The following is a 17,543-nucleotide window of genomic DNA, read 5'->3' as shown; positions in this document are numbered from 1 at the left end:
TTTACAATATAAGTCAGTGGGAAAAGTCAAAATATGCCAGGAAGACGACCAGATGTATTTGGAACATTTTGCAATAAATTTTGCTTAAAAAATTGATAGCAGTTTCTTACTTATTCAATGTAGTAAAAAAAACAGAGGGAAAGTACTCCAAAAAAAACACCAGCTGGAAAAAAACACTCTGAAACAACTGAAAAAAAAAGACACAAAAGATACTTTTGGAAAAAGAAACTCCAGAGTTAGAGCAATGACTTTAATTAGAAAAACTGTATGATGATTGATCTTTGTATCCTGCATTGATTCTCCATAAACTGGAAAGTGCTTATTTCGACAGATACAATAGCTATAAAGCCTTCTCACTTACCAGCAATGTGCATAGTTAACTGTACATTTATAGGGAAATTAATTATTTATTCTGTGAGCTAATACATTAATACTAAATCACAAAACTCAAGATAAAAAGCGGACGGCACCGCTGTTACCGTGTGACTTCAAATGATGTGCGGCATACAGAAGCCACGCTCGAGCAGCGCGAAACGGCCGTTGTCAGCCTTTCTAGCACTCCCCCGACTTGACATGTTCATGATATGTCAATAAATCAGTGAAACTTCCATCTCGATGAGTGCGACCTGTTCTCTTTGCATGGATAATACATTAATACAATAGTTTTTTAGAGTTTTTTTTTTTTGCACCTCTCTGTAAACAAATCACCTTTGCTATTCTGGGTTTCAAAGTCCAAATCAATAACCCTTTTTTTTCCCAAGGAGTATTTTTGTTTAACTTTTATGCTTTGAGTCATTATTTAGTTAAATTCATTATTTTGGCTTCTCATCATATAACCTAAAAAACAAATGGTTCCCGTTTTCTTTATATATATATTTATTGTTAGCCACCGGGATTTTTCCGCTGCACGGGATAGATTCCAAGCTATGTCTGTTGCTGTAGTCTCCCATTAAGGCTCAGCCACTTGGATGACTGCTCAGCACAGACTCCAGCCCCAGTGCCTTGCCCAGGCTCCTGCTGCACGTATAGTTGCTGCTTGCCCTTCAGCTAAGCCTATGGTGACTACTAGTTTCACCCTACTGAGCATGTCCATGATATTGTGCCTTCCCATTGGTGCTTGGACGTCAGGTGCTCTGGTGATGTGGCAGCTTCAGATTGGTCCACAGGCAAGGTCCTGTCTGTCTGGACTTGAGCAAGGTATATAAAGCTCTCAATGGTGCACGCCTGTGCGCTAGTATCGTGTGTTTGTGGCTACATGATACATGGAGGTAACATGACGCTCACTGTATCCCTCTGCTAGTAAAGCTAGAATTGAGCCCTTCTTTTCCTCACTCAAGACTTTTCTTTTCAACTCCTTTGGCATGGCTAAAAGTTATTTTTTCATTCCAACTACTTTTGGGATATTTCTAGCACTTGTTTTGCCATCCAGCTTGTCCTATTGCAAGAGGATTGTGAACACCACAGCAGGGTTTTTTTTATACTTTCCTTCACTAAATAAGATTTGGTTCAGGTGATCACCTAATCAAAGCACATTAAGTAGAATGAGGTGTACTCTGGTTGGAATTCAACTGACACTGGAATGGAATGGCTGTCAGACATGTAGAGAAGCTGATTTTTATAAAACTTTGCAGTGATCTCTTAATTTTTGCCAGAGCTGTATATATATATACATACAGTTGTGCTGAAAAGTTTACAAACCCCGGAAGACTTTTAGCTTTCTTGGCCTTTTTTCAGAGAATATGAATGATAACACCAAAACTTTTTCTCCACTCATGGTTATTGGTTGGGTGAAGCAATTTAAAGTCAAACTACTGTGTTTTCTCTTTTTATATCATAATGACAATCCAAAACATCCAAATGACCCTGATCAAAAGTTTACATACCCTGGTGATTTTGGCCTGATAACATTTGCAGATGTTGACACAAATGGGTTTGATTGTTTACTAAAGATCACATCCTGACCTGTGACCTGTTTGCTTGTAATCAGTGTGTGTGCATAAAATCTGAGTGAGTTTCTGGGATCCATACAGACTCTTGCATCTTTTATCCAGCCACTAACGTTTCTGGATTGTGAGTCATGGGGAAAGCAAAAGAATTGTCAATGGATATACAGGAAAAGGTAGTTGAACTTTATAAATCAGGAAAGGGATACAAAAAGATATCCAAGGTAATGATAATGCCAGTCACCAACATTCAAACTGTGATTAACAAATAGAAAATCAGGGGCTCTGTAAAAACAAAACCACGGTCAGGTAGACCAACAAGATTTCGTCCACAACGGCCAGGAAAATTGTTTGGGATGCAAAAAAAAAAACAACCCAAAAATAACATCAGCGAAAATACTGGACTCTCTGAAAACTAGCGGTGTGACAGTTTTCAGATGCACAATAAGGAGACACTTGAAGAAAAATGGGCTGCATGGTTGTGTCGTCAGGAGAAATCCATTATTGCGTAAATGCCACAAAGTATCTCACCTACAATATGCAAAACAGCACAGAGACAAGCTTCAAAATTTCTGGAACAAGGTAATTTGGAGTGATGAGACCAAAATTGAACTTTTTGGCCACAACCATAAACATTACATTTGGAGAGAGGTCAACAAGGCCTATGATGAAAGGAACACTATTCCTACTGTAACACATGGAGGTGGATCGCTGATGTTTTGGGCATATGTGAGCTATAAAGGCACAGGAAATTTGGTCAAAGTTGAAGGAAAAATGAATATAGCACGTTATCAGCAAATACTGCTGCGCATGTGGCACACTTGGATGTTCCAACCTGACAACGATCCAAAACAAAAGGCCAAGTCGACCTGTCATTGACTACAGCAGAATAAAGTGAAGGTTCTGGAGTGGCCATCTCAGTCTCCTGACCTCAATATCATTGAGCCACTCTGTGAGATCTCAAGCGCGCAGTTCATACTAGACAGCCCAGGAATTTACAGGAACTGGAGGCTTTTTGCCAAGAACAGTGGACAGCTTTACCATCTGAATAAATAAAGAACCTCATCCACAACTACCACAAAAGTCTTCAAGCTGTCATTGATGTTAGAGGGGGCAATACATGGTATTAAGGAATAGGGTATGTAAACTTTTGATCAGGGTCATTTTGATCTTTTGAGTTGTAATTATGATTTAAAAATAGAAAATACAGTAGTTTAACAATAAATAGCTTCACCCAACCACTAACCATTAGTGGAGAAAAAGTTTTGTTGTCGTTCATATTCTCTGAAAAAAGGCCAAGAAAGGAAATATTCTGCCGGGGTATGTAAACTTTTAAGCACAATTGTATATATTGTAATGAAAATTATCCCATTGTTTTCACTCACAAAAAATGTTATGAGAAAACCCATATATTTTTAATACAAAGAATTTGTAATGTTTCTTTTTTGTTACGTAGAGTATGAATGCTGATAGCCATTCAGTTATTTTTTTAAAACAGTAATATAGGCTATCTAAAGTGTGCATATATGATCTTTAAAGGGGTTGTCCACTATTCACACATCTACTTCTGAATCCCTACATTACCCCCAATAACATAATTATACCTGTACTCGTCTCCGGTGCCAGTGTTCCAGTGGTGTCAGCACTTGCTCACCTGGTGATCCCTGTGGCCAATCTTCTCTGGCTTCACTTACCCCGCCTTCAAATGATTCACATACGTGGGGAAGAAATGAGAGAGCAACAGCAGTTCTCCCTCCCTCTGGATTTAGGAGAGGAGAATGAAGCCAGCGCTGATTGACCACAGCACTCATGTGACATAACAATGGCATGTGATCTCGGGAAGATCTGGTGCCTGCACCAGAGGTGAGTATAAGTGTTGTTATTTTCTGAGGTGGAAACGTAAAGATTAAGAAGGGGTTGTCCGAGCATTGGACAATCATTTTAATAATTTTAATCTATTTTAGCGCATTTTATTGTTGTGAACCAAACACTCTTGGTTCTGACTAATTTTTATTTAATTGATTTTGCTTTATTATAGGTTAGCGGAGAAGCTCAGGAGTTGTTCTCAGTTCGCCATGGTCCAGTCCGGTCTGCCCGAATCTTGCCATCTCCTCAGATTAGTAAGTCTAAAAATTGTATTAGCTTTACCTTCCTTCGCATTTTCTTCTTGTTCGTAATTTAGCTAATAGTTTTATTTTTATATTGGGTTTGAATTACACAGCTGGAACGTACCGTAAGTTTTGCTAAATTTTAAGAAAAAGACCTGCTTGCACATGTGCAATCTTTTCACTTATTAGATGTAAAATGAATAAGCACTTTTATTTTATATGGTGAAAAAGCTTACACAGTCAGGTTTTGTGTTTGAGTCGTTTTACGTTAACTAACCTTTGCTGATTTGTTAAACATTTACTGACCGTTTGCGCGTTTAAAAACCTTTTTACACAGGCAGACTGGTAAGGCCTGTTTCACATTTCCGTTGTTTGATGTCAGTCAAAATCCGCCACTTTTAGAAAAAAACGGATCCGCCCCTTTTTTTGGTGGATTCGTTTTTTCCCCATAGACTTACATTAGTGGCGGATTTTGACTGATGGTCGTCCGTCACATCCGTTTTTTGACGGATCCGTGAAAATTTTAGCGGTTTCCGGGCGGAGGAGACGCACTCTGAAACGTTTTTTTCAGAGCGACGGTCCGCTATTTTCAATTGCGCATGCCCGGCAGAATTCCTCTGCCGAGCAATTTAACCCTGAATTGCATTTCCGGAAAAGCTGCAGCAATGCAGAATTCTCTCTCTCTTTCTCCTTACCAGACCGCGGTTCCTTTTAATTTCCCCCACTAGCCGACTTCACCGGATCCGTACACTACACGGGTCCGCTGACATCCGTTTAGCGCATGACGGAGGCGGATCCTTTTTTAACGGCTCTGGCGGATTTAGCCTCCTGTGAAATAGCGGAAATGTGAAACAGGCCTAAACGGTGCGCACTGAATATCCTGTTCTATCTAGTATATTGGTCAGTGTGCATAGGCTGCCATTGTTATCGGCAGCGCGAGTACTATGCACCGCTGATAACGATTATCTTTTGTGCTGCACAACAGATAATTTTACCTGATTAGTGATCACTTTGGTCGATCATCGGGTGATCAGTAGCCTGTTTTACACTGAAAGATTATAATGAAACAAGTGTTCTTAATGAGGTTGTCCACTACTAGCACAACCCCTTTTTGGTTTAAATAATTGGCCCCCATAAAATAAAAAAGCTTTGTACTCTCCTCCCATGCCAGTGCGGTTCCAGTGGTGTAGGCACTCGCTCTCCTTTGGTCTCTTGTGCATTTTTATGATACACTAGCTGAAGAGCCCGGCGCTGCCCGGGCATAGTAACTAACTGTGGTTAGTTATAGCAAATTATAATTATCCTCCATCCCATAGTCCCGTGCCCATATACAGTCATATGTTAAAGTTTGGGCACCCCTATTAATGTTAACCTTTTTTCTTTATAACAATTTTGGTTTTTGCAACAGCTATTTCAGTTTCATATATCTAATAACTGATGGATTCAGTTATATTTCTGGATTCAAATGAGGTTTATTGTACTAACAGAAAATGTGCAATCTGCATTTAAACAAAATTTGACCGGTGCAAAAGTATGGGCACCTCAACATAAAAGTGACATTAATATTTCGTAGATCCTCCTTTTGCAAAAATAACAGCCTCTAGTCGCTTCCTGTAGCTATTAATGAGTTCCTGGATCCTGGATGAAGGTATTTGTGACCATTCCTGTTTACAAAACAATTCCAGTTCAGTTAAGTTTGATGGTCGCCGAGCATGGACAGCCCGCTTCAAATCATCCAACAGAGGTTCAATGATATTCAGGTCTGGGGACTGGGATGGCCATTCCAGAACATTGTAATTGTTCCTCTGCATGAATGCCTGAGTAGATTTGGAGCGGTGTTTTGGATCATTGTCTTGCTGAAATATCCATCCCCTGCGTAACTTCAACTTCGTCACTGATTCTTGCACATTATTGTCAAGAATCTGCTGATACTGAGTTGAATCCATGCGACCCTCAACTTTAACAAGATTCCCGGTGCCAGCATTGGCCACACAGCCCCAAAGCATGCTGGAACCTCCACCAAATTTTACTGTGGGTAGCAAGTGTTTTTCTTGGAATGCCTGTGTTTTTTAGCCTCCATGCATAACGGCTTTTTGTATGACCAAACAACTCAATCTTTGTTTCATCAGTCCACAGGACCTTCTTCCAAACTGTAAGTTGCTTGTCCAAATGTGCTTTTGCATACCTCAGGCGACTCTGTTTGTGGAGTGCTTGCAGAAACGGCTTCTTTTGCATCACTCTCCCATACAGCTTCTCCTTGTGCAAAGTGCGCTGTATTGTTGACCGATGCACAGTGACACCATCTGCAGCAAGATGATGCTGCAGGTCTTTGGAGGTGGTCTGTGGATTGTCCTTGACTGTTCTCACCATTCTTCTTCTCTGCCTTTCTGATATTTTTCTTGGCCTGCCACTTCTGGGCTTAACAAGAACTGTACCTGTGTTCTTCCATTTCCTTACTATGTTCCTCACAGTGGAAACTGACAGGTTAAATCTCTGAGACTACTTTTTGTATCCTTCCCCTGAAAAGCTATGTTGAATAATCTTTGTTTTCAGATCATTTGAGAGTTGTTTTGAGGAGCCCATGATGCCACTCTTCATAGGAGAATCAAATAGGAGAACTACTTGCAAGTGGCCACCTTAAATACCTTTTCTCATGATTTGATACACCTGGCTATGAAGTTCAAAGCTCAATGAGGTTACAAAACCAATTTAGTGCTTCAGAAAGTCAGTAAAAAGTAGTTAGGAGTGTTCAAATCAAGAAAACGATAAGGGTGCCCATACTTTTGCACTGGTCAAATTTTGTTTAAATGCAGATTGCACATTTTCTGTAAGTACAATAAACCTCATTTGAATCCAGAAATATAACTGAGTCCATCAGTTATTAGATATATGAAACTGAAATAGCTGTTGCAAAAACCAAAATTGTTATAAAGAAAAAAGGTTAACATTAATAGGGGTGCCCATCCTCCATCCCATAGTCAACCATTATGACATCATAATGAGCGGTGGGGCTTGCAACCTATGATGACATCAGCGTCGCCATGGCAACTATTATGACATCATAATGAGGGGCGGGGCTTGATACACACACTTTTTCCCCATTATGTAGATAGGGGCAAAATTGTTTGGTGAATTGGAACGTGCGGGGTTAAAATTTCACCTCACAACATAGCCTAGGACACTCTCAGGGTCCAGAGGTGTGACTGTGACAAATTTTGTGGCTGTAGCTGCGACGGTGCGGATGCCTATCCCAGACATACACACATACACACACACACACACACACACACACACATACATACACACACTTGAGCTTTATATATTAGATGAACTCGGTGCCCTATCAGCGCCAGCTTCACTGTCCTCGCCTATTTACGAATTGAACATGAAGACGAAGTCGGAGCTGCAGCTGATCTCTGACTTCCTCTTTATGTTCATTTCGACAGAAGGTGAGGACAGTGATGCCAGCGCTCATTGGGTGCCATACACCATGTGTCATACAAAAGCACGAGAGCCCCGGAACCGCAAGTGCCAACACCGCTGGAACGGCATCAGCACGGGAGGTGAGTATAAGCTTTTTTATTTAAACCTTTATCTAAACATTTAGATAAAAAAGGGGTCATCCTAGTAGTGGACAATCCCCTTGTTCACAATGATTTTAATATAATGGCAGCTTAAGATACAATAGAGAGATAAATATAAGCCATAAAGTGCTGTACAAATACTACACTAATTGGTAATGCTGGTAGATTTTGCCTGTGAATCTAGTTACTAAAAGTTACTAAATTTAAGTTTATAAATTCATTTACGGTAAACGTCCCGTTACATTTAGCGATGCACCAGCGATCCCAACAACGATACGACCCGGTCAGGATTGCTGGTGCATCGCTAAATGGTCGCTAGTGAGCTGCCAAGCAGGCAGATCTCACCAGCGATGCAGCAGCGGTCGGCTGTCGTCACTTACCTGTCACGCAGCGAAGGTGACGTCTTCCTCGCGCGTCCATGGAGTCGCTCGTCAGCGCCAGCAGGAAGCCGATATGGACCAGGACTATCTCGCGCGATCAGCGATATCCAGCGGGGGAGCCGGTCGGAGGTACGTGTCACATGTAGCGAGATCGCTAGCGATATCGCTGTTGCATCGCAAAATCGGTGACGCTTTAGCGATATCGCTAGCGATCTCGCTATGTGTGAAGGGGGCTTAGCTTTGCAGCTCAGAAAGGTCCTGAATTATTGCCTATATTGTAATCCAGAGCTGTATTCACAATTCTGCTAGGTTCAGAGCTAAAATCCACCAGCAGAGCCAGCTGGTATTGTATCTGCGCAGAACTTCTCTTAACAAATTGTTGTTTACAATCAAAACACTAAGATATATAGATTAATTTTTATACATTTCTCTTAATTCATTAGTCTGACGGCCTACCTCATAAAGTTGACATCAATAATATCAGTGGAGGTGGTTTCAAATTACTGGCTGACCTTGTGTCCCATGGCGGGAAGTTATAGCAATATTTCCTATGAGTACTGTTATTTTCCATATTTTCACAGAAATGTTATAGCTATTCACCCCTGATATTTTTCGGAAAGTTTTTCAATATATGTAATTCATAAATACCAGACTTATAAAACACTGCAAAAAATTATGTTAAGGATAGAAAAAAATGGTTAATATAATTTTTTAGTGTAAAAACATCTTAAAAAAATGTATTGCTTGACACAAGTCCTACCTGAAGTTGTAAATCCTCCTAGTTACTTCAGATTTGGTTGTGAGCTAAATTTAAAGGGAATCTGTCACCAGTTTTTTGGCCTATCAACTAAAAATATAATCTAATATACAGTGTGAGGTATACATTCCCCAACTACTTGGGAAACCCCCTGACTCCCCATGAATCCCCCATAAAAACCTTTTATATTGCTCTCGCACTGTATGTAAATATCTTCTGTCCGGTCTGATGGGAGTTGGTTCTGATCCCTCTCTACACCCCAAATAGGCGTACTGTACACATTCCGTTCTGTGAATGGCATTCGCGTACAGGTCCTGCGCATGCGCATTCAAATTGCCTCCCAACTGCGGGCAAAGCCGAAAACCATTAGTGCGCATGCGCCGGAAGTACTATGTCTCGGAAGTATTATGCGGTGTTCCGGGACATAGTTGACATATCTGGGATCAGAAGGGCATAGATTTTGGGGCATCATTTATATATTGTGGAGAAAGGGTCTAGGCATCCGCTGAAACAAAGTGAAGATGATTCTTGGAAACAGTTATGAACCCTCCAGGGAACCAAGTAAGTCCTATGTAATATCTTGAGGGAAGATTTATGCTCCCATCACAGCATGACCATAGTTTAGTATCTGCTGGCTCAAAGCTGCATAGGGGTTAGAGATGTTACCTGGATTAATTGGTGAAAGGTGACATTAAAGGGAACCTGTCATGTGAAAAAATGCTATTAACCTGCAAATATGTGGTTAATCTGCAGGTTAATAGAGTTCTGATCCTGTCAAACGCCAGCACTTAGACCCCTACTCCCAGGAGGAAATTAACTTTATTCCAACCTGTAGCCGCTCGGGTTTCAGTCACGAGGGCGGTGCCGACACGGGTTTCAGTCACTGCTCTGTGTATAGAGAATGGCGGCTTTAACCGTGCCCCCTGCACTGACTGACAGACGACCCTAATTCTGAGCTGCAGTAAATGCCAGGGTGTGGTTACAGCCGCCGCTTACACAGAATGGTGACTGAACACGTGTCGGGGCTACTTCGTGATTGAGAAGGACTAAAGTTAATTTCCTCTTAACAGCGGGGCTCTCAATGCAGATGCCAGGCAGCTTCAGAACACTATTAACCTGCAGATTAACCCCATATCTGCAGGTTAATAGCGTTTTTTTAATGTGATGGGTTTCCTTTAAAGGACAAATTAATGCCTCCTGCACACGTCCTTTTTTATGTCCGTACACGGTCCATTTTTTAACCCTTTTTCGACATTGGGAAAGTACGGCCGCATCTGACTCCCCCCACGTCGGAGCCCGCACCTTTCCGTGCACATGAGAGCTGATCTCTACAACTGACATGTGCCTGCAATAGATGCAAGCGGAATCGCGATCCGCCCGCGCCAATTAGCTAGTTAAATCCCGCTGTCAAACACTGACAGCGGGCATTTAACTATAGCTGCTGGCGCTCGGCCGGAAATATGTGCATCGCGACCCGCGTCTCATGATTGAGGGTCAGTGATGCATTGCCATAACAGCCTGAGGTCTCCTCGAGACCTCTATGGTTGTTGATGGCAGATTGCTATGAGTGCCACCCTGTGGTCGGCGCTCATAGCAATGCTGTAATTCAACTACATATACTGTGTTCCAAATTATTATGCAAAAAATATTTCCTCATATTTTCTCTAAATTACCTATATGAATTGCAGTCAGTTATTTTCCAGTCATCTACTATTCTAGTATAATTGCAATGTTTTTGAACAAACTGCCTATGAAAACAGTATATTTTTAAAAATAAGAAACACTCAAAATGCATGTTCCAATTTATTATGCACAGCAGAGTTTTCAACCTTTTTATTTTTATTTTGAACAAAAAAATGGTCAATTGTGAAATTATAAGCATTATCAGCTTATTACAAAATGAAATCAAACAGTTTTCAAGTCAAAACTTTATTCTAGGTGATGTTACATTTGCACATAGGACCCCTTGTTGGAAAGAAGCTTCTGAACTCTCTCGTCCATTGAATTTGTCAGTTTTTGGATGGTTTGTGCTTCAATTGTTTTGCATGTGGACAGAATACCCTCCCAGAGCTGTTGCTTAGATGTGAACTGCCTCCCGCCATCATAGACACTCCTTTTGATGATGCTCCAGAGGTTCTCAATGGGGTTGAGGTCAGGGGAAGATGGTGGCCACACCATAAGTTTGTCCTCTTTTGTGCCCATAGCAGCCAGAGATGCAGATGTGTTATTTGCAGCATGAGAGAGGTGCATTATCATGCATGAAAATGATCTTGCTGCGGAAAGCACGGTTCTTCCTCTTGAAACATGGCAGGAAGTGCTGTTTTAGAAACTCCACATAGATTATGGAGTTCATCTTTACCCCTTCAGGGATCCTAAAGGGGCCGACAATCTCTCTCCCCATGATTCCAGCCCAAAACATTACTCTACCTCTTCCTTGTTGGCGCCTTAGCCGTGTTTTCATGGGGTGTCCATCAACCAGCCATCCTCCACTCCATCCATCTGGACCATCGAGCGTTGCACAGCACTCATCGGTGAACAAAACAGTTTGGAAGTCAGTCTTCATGTATTGTTTGGCCCACTGGAGCCGTTTCTGCTTGTGTGCAGTGGATAGAGGTGGTCGACAGGATGGCTTACGCACAGCTGCAAACCTCTGAAGGACCCTACATCTTGTTGTTCGGGGGATGTTGGAGGCACCAGCAGCTTCAAAAACTTGTCTGCTGCTAAGACAAGGCATTTTTGCAGCTGCTCTTTTAACCTGACGCAATTGCCTGTTGGAAATAGTCCTCAATTTTTCCTTAGCACGCACACGTGTGTGCTGGGAATCAGCTACACACTTCTTGATTGTGCGATGATCACGATGAAGTGTCTTGGCAATGTTGATTGTAGTCATGCCTTGACCTAAATACTCCACAATTTGTTGCTTCTCAGCAGCCGACACATCCCTTTTCTTTCCCATTTTGACAAAAAATGTAGGCTGCTTAATAATGTGGAACAGCCTTCTTAAGTAATCTTGCCTTTATTTGGACACACCTACCAAACTAATTTGCACAGGTATCTGCAATTGCTTTCAGTGATATAAAGAGCCCTGACACACATCACCATCAATGAGTTTAAATGACAAACAAAAAAATTCTAACCTTATCACTCCTAAACTCTTTTTGCATAATAATTTGGAACAGTTTAGAGGTGATATATGCATCTATGTAGAAGAGGCGATCGCGCTATGGCAGCTTCTAGCCTCTTATGGAGGATATTGAAGCATGCCAAAAGTAAAAAAAATAGTGTTTAAAAATTGAAAAAAAACTAAAAAACATAAAAGTTTAAATCACCCCCCTTTCGCCCCAATCAAAATAAAACAATAAAAAAAATCAAACCTACACATATTTGGTATCTCCTCTTTCAGAATTGCCCAATCAAATAAAAAAAAAAGGATTAAGCAGATCGCTAAACGGCGTAGCGAGAAAAAAAAATCAAAACGCCAGAATTACGTTTCTTTTTGGTCGCCGCGACATTGCATTAAAATGCAGTAATGGACGATCAAAAGAACGTTTCTGCACAAAAGTGGTATCATTAAAACCATCAACTCAGCTCGCAAAAAAAATTAGCCCTCACCCAACGCAAGATCACGAAAAATGGAGACGCTACGGGTATCGGAAAATGGCACCATTTTTTTTTTTTTTTTTTTTAGCAACCTTTGGAATTTTCTTTCACCACTTAGATAAAAAGAATCTAGACATGTTTGGGGTCTATGAACTCGTAATGACCTGGAGAATCATAATGGCAGGTTAGTTTTAGCATTTAGTGAACCTAGCAAAAAAGCCAAACAAAAAACAAGTGTGGGATTGCACTTTTTTTTTTTTTTTAATTTCACAGCACTTTGAATTTTTTTCCCGTTTTCGAGTACACTACATGGTAAAGCTAATGGTGTTCAAAAGTACAACTCATCCCACAAAAATTAAGCCCTCACATGGCCATATTGATGGAAAAATAAAAAAGTTATGGCTCTGGGAAGAAGGGGAGCAAAAAACGAAAACAGCTCCGGTCATGAAGGGGTTAAGGGCTGCATTATACTATAGGGGGTGCATTATTTTAAGGACTGCATTATACTATAGAGGCTGCCTACGGGGGTGCATTATATTAGGGGCTGCATTATGCTATAGAGTCTGCCTATGGGGGTGCATTATTTTAAGGGCTGCATTATACTATAGAGGCTGCCTATGGGGAGTGAATTATACTATATGAAGGCCTATGGTGAGTGCATTTTTTTTAAGGAAGCTGTGATGCAGTGACCCGTGACAGCTAGGGGACGCTGTATAGGCTTCCCAGGACATGCATGCAGACGTTTCCTTTATTGTGATGGGGAAATGGTGAGCGGCAGGGTTGTGAATGGCCGATATGTATCACAAGGGTGGGTGCCTTGTGATGGAAGCTGAAACATGTGTTGATCAGCAGAGGTACTGCTGAGGGTTTGCTGCAGTGGAACAAAAGGGGGAGCTTCCAGATGGGTGGGACCAGTCACCTACAAACCCACCCAGGGGCATGTGTCTTAATGCCCAAAGTATATGTGTGTGTATGGTTGGGTGTCTGAAAGGACCTGAAATGAGGTCCTTGCCATGTGATCACCTGTGGGTGTGACTATGCACCATATAATGTGCCTGAGGTCTGGTCACATGGAGAGAGTGTGTGTACCTGAATGGTTCAGGGTGGAAGCTCCTGGAGGGTCTAGGTGTTGGATGGTGTGCTGCCTTCTTGAATAGCACCTGCTACGACCTTGGACCTGGTTAGGCCGGTGTGTTGGGAGTCCCTGGGAGTAGGGACGGATCCCTGAATAGGACCCGGTGAAGCGTGAGTGTTGGACAGTCTTAGGAGGGGACGAATGTCCTAAATAGCACCCGCTTAGACCCTGGACCTGGTGAGGCCGGTGTGTTGGGAGTCCCTGGGAGTAGGGACGGATCCCTGAATAGCACCCGGACAGGCCACTGTGTGTTTGTAGAGTCAGTGACGGCACTGCATTGGGGGAGCTACTGTCCGTCTGTGGACTTGGACTGTCAGGTGGCCAGGTGAGCAAGACATTATCCGGGACGGTGATCCCAGTTCGGCAGTATCCCTGGGAAAGAGAGGACTGACAAAGTCGGCATCTGGAGCCAGAGCTCCTGCGAGGTAACCCCGGACATGGGGATATGACTATTGGTGCCTGTTGTGTTCTATGAACATTTAATGAACTGTACGGCGTGCGGTCGCCCACGGTAACTGGACAGTGAGGAGGTTCAGCGTGTTTAGGGACTGCAAGGAAAAGCCATATGTTGAAATGTTATGAACTATGTGTAAGCCTGTGAAGTATAACATGGCTTACGGTGCAGTTTATGATGCCATAATAAACTTCATTGGACAGTTTTAACGGAAAGTGTTCCTGTGTGACGTGAATGCGCTGCCAAGCGAGTGTCCCCCAACACTAACAATAAGCGCTACCTTACAAGGCCTATGGGGAGTGCATTATCCTATATTGAGGACTATGTTGAGGATTGTCTGGTGCATTATGCTATATGGAGGCTATCTAGGAGGTCATCATACAGTGTGGAGATTACAGTGTTGGAGCTGTCAAACAGTGTGGGGATACTAAGGAGTCAATATATATACAGTGAGGGGGCATTAGACTGTGTATAACAGAGCATCATACTGTGTATAGGGGAGCTGTATAGGGGGAGAGACTCTGCACATTATTAAATGTAAAGTGGGCACTTATTGTTATAGGGGAACTCAGGTTACTGTGACTGTCAAAGGGGCACACAGAGAGCATTATTACTTTCTAGGGGACAAAATGTGGGCACTGTTTTCTAGGGCATTTGCGCCCGGCATTACTATATTAGAGGGTTGCTTTAGAATATAGAGGGCACAGAGAACCACACAGCAGGTGTTGTAATGGGGACACATACAGCAGCAGTGGCTCAGTATTGGGGTATCAGCAGGATGAGGAGTTTGTGCAGATTGGGAGTAGATGGGGACAATGCTGAAAATATGAGACGTGAAATGTGTCTGTGCTGTAATCTCTGCAGCCAAGTTGTTATTTTCATGCTGCCGAGTACTGGCTGGAAGAAGTTGTCATGTTGGTCTGGGCCAGATGGAAAAGACGTGAAAAATGAACGATTCCATCAGAAAGAAGTCAGCTGTAAGTCACTATCTGTAACTGTCCTGTGATCCCTTCTTATATGTTCTGCAGAACTGGTACTTTATCTACCACTCACCATATGGCGGTAATATCAATATTGGTCTTTATATAGAGATTATTTTCAGCAAAAGTGCAGTCATCTGCTGGGGTTCTGAGGTTCTTCTCCACTGTTAGGATGCGTCACCCCCCCTGAACCAAAACCCTAGCTACGCCTCTGGTTAGTGGTAAACTTATATCGAAATTTTTTTGCATGTATTTGTGAAAATATCCGAATTTTGGCGAAAGTGTAATTTTCAATTCTGATATCCTTAGTTATGCTGTGCAAAATAATTTATAAATATAATTTCCCATATGTCTACCTTACATTACCATAAATTTGAAAAAAAATTTTTGTCAGGAGCTTAGAAGGGTTAAAATTTGGTCAGCAATTTCTCATTTTTCCAACAAAATTTACAAAACTGTTATTTTTTAGGGACCACATCATGTTTAAAGTGACTTTGAGGGGTCTATATGACAGAAAATATCCAAGTGTCATTTTAAAAATTGCTCAAAACCACATTCAAGGAGTTTATTAACCCTTTAGGTGCTTCACATGAATCAAAACAACGTGGAAGGAAAAAAATGAACATTTTGATTTTTCCCACAAAAATGTTCATTTAGCCCCAACTTTTGCATTTTTACAAGGGTAAGAGGAGAAAATGAACCATCCAATTTGTTGTGCAATTTCTCCTGAGTACGCCGATACCCCAAATGAAGAATCGCATTGCAAAACTCGCACTGGCTGTCTGCTCTCCTGACCTGAGCTTGACAGCTACATAGTAATCCATCATGCTGACATGCTCAGGTCAGGAGAGATGCCGGCCAGTCAGTGCCGGCCAGTCCGTTCAGTGCGATGCCATTATCGCACAAGAAATAAGCCAGTGTGTCTCTGCCCGTGGGGATGAAAACTACTGTTTAAGTGCACAGACTTGAAAAGAGTGCCCCTGATGTGCCTAAGCAGTGGAAACCCCCCACAAGTGACCCCATTTTGGAAACTAAACCCCTTAAGGAACTTATCTAGAGGTGCATTGAGCACCTTGAACCTACAGGAGCTTCACAGAATTTTATAATGTTGAGCCATGAAAATGAAAAAATATGTTTTTCGTGGAAAAAATGTTGCTTCATCCCCAAGTTTTTTATTTTCACAATGAAGAAAAAATAGACCATACAATTTGTTGTGCAATTTGTCCCGGGTACACCATTACCCCATATGTGCTGGAAAGCTACTGTTTGGGCACACCACATGGCTCGGAAGGAGCACCAATTAAATTCTGGAGCGCAATATTGGCTTGAACAGATTGTGACTGACATGCCAAAACAAAAGAAACTCCAAGTGACCCCATTTTGGAAACTACAGTTTTTGCGAAATTCATCTATCTGTATAGTGAGCATTTGTAACCCTCACGCAATTCAAAGAATTGTATAACATTGGGCTGAGTCACTGGAAAATTACCATTTTTTCCACTAAAATGTTACTTTGGCCACAAGTTTTCAGTTTTCAAAAGGCACAATAGGAAAAAATGCTCCCCAAGATATGTTGCACAATCTCTCCTGAGTGCGCCAGTACATCATAAGTGGTTGAAAACTACTTTTGAGGCACAGTGTAAGCCTCAGAAGGAAAGGATCGTCATATTGTAGTGCAAATTTTCCTGGAGCAGTTTGAGGTTGCCATGTCACATTGGTAGAGCCCCTAAGGTGCAATACGTGGCTGTTCAGTACTGCAAAACGAAGCTCAGGAGAAACTCAGGAGGGAAAGAGCACTATTTGACTCTTGGAGAACAAATTATCATAAAATAGTTTGCGGACTCCATATACAGAGCCTCTAAGTGCCAAAAGAGTAGAATCCCCCCCTCAAGTGTAGTGATGATCTTAACTCAATTGGTGTTTGCCAGAAACAAGCAGCAGTGAATGTTGCGGAGTGAAAATTGTAAATCTCACATTGTAGTGTCCATACATTGTGCCCAGCTCATGCTTCTTGAGATATGGACCCCGAAAATTGAGTGGGCTGTCATCGCTACAGAAATGTCAAACATAGATGATAACTGCTGTTTAGGCACACTGTGGGATTTGGATTTGGGAGTGCAGAATTCTCCGGGTTTCTTTTTGGGGAGAGGAGCCATAGCGCTTTTCCAGAGCATTTGTGCTACCAGTAACTCAGAAGCCCCTTATATTTCCATTGACGGATGACAGACCTGAATGGTGACTTGCTTTTTTCTGGATTGAGTTGAAGCTTTTATTTTGGACATTTTGCATAACATTTTGCATCACATTTATAATGAGCACTTACATACGGGTTTCCATCTAAACCTCCAAATGGCATGATTTAGATGAAACCCCAAAGGATCCATTTACAATAATGATGCAGCAGAGTTACTCTGTACTCCATCTGGCCTCTGTTCAGCAGTGTCCTTCTTTTAAGGGTTTGTGCACATGCTGCGGATTCACCTGCGGGTTTTTTCTCTACTATGTTAAAGGTGTGAAACCGCAGCAGAATCCGCAGAAACAATTGACATGCTGCGGGAAAAAAAAACGCAGCTTTTCCGCAGGTAAAAAACCGCAGCGTGAG

The 17,543-nt window shown here is 41.9% G+C and overlaps 1 protein-coding gene across 7 annotated transcripts in view; it reads left to right on the top strand.

The window, feature by feature from the left end:
- Positions 1–17,543, top strand: part of BCAS3 (BCAS3 microtubule associated cell migration factor) — a 1,710,065-nt gene that overhangs the window by 84,101 nt on the left and 1,608,421 nt on the right. For all 7 annotated transcript variants that reach the window (XM_073573260.1, XM_073573307.1, XM_073573290.1 and 4 more), the window contains one exon: positions 3,982–4,063. In XM_073573260.1, the coding sequence (XP_073429361.1) occupies positions 3,982–4,063 (82 nt within the window). The remainder of the gene's footprint in view (positions 1–3,981; positions 4,064–17,543) is intronic.

Source organism: Dendrobates tinctorius, unplaced genomic scaffold (genome assembly GCF_039654945.1).
Source record: "Dendrobates tinctorius isolate UK_male_01 unplaced genomic scaffold, ASM3965494v1 ptg000007l, whole genome shotgun sequence".
In the NCBI taxonomy this organism is placed as follows: domain Eukaryota; kingdom Metazoa; phylum Chordata; class Amphibia; order Anura; family Dendrobatidae; genus Dendrobates; species Dendrobates tinctorius.
Note: the sequence above shows the minus strand (reverse complement) of the source record. Positions and strands in the feature narration are given on the sequence as shown.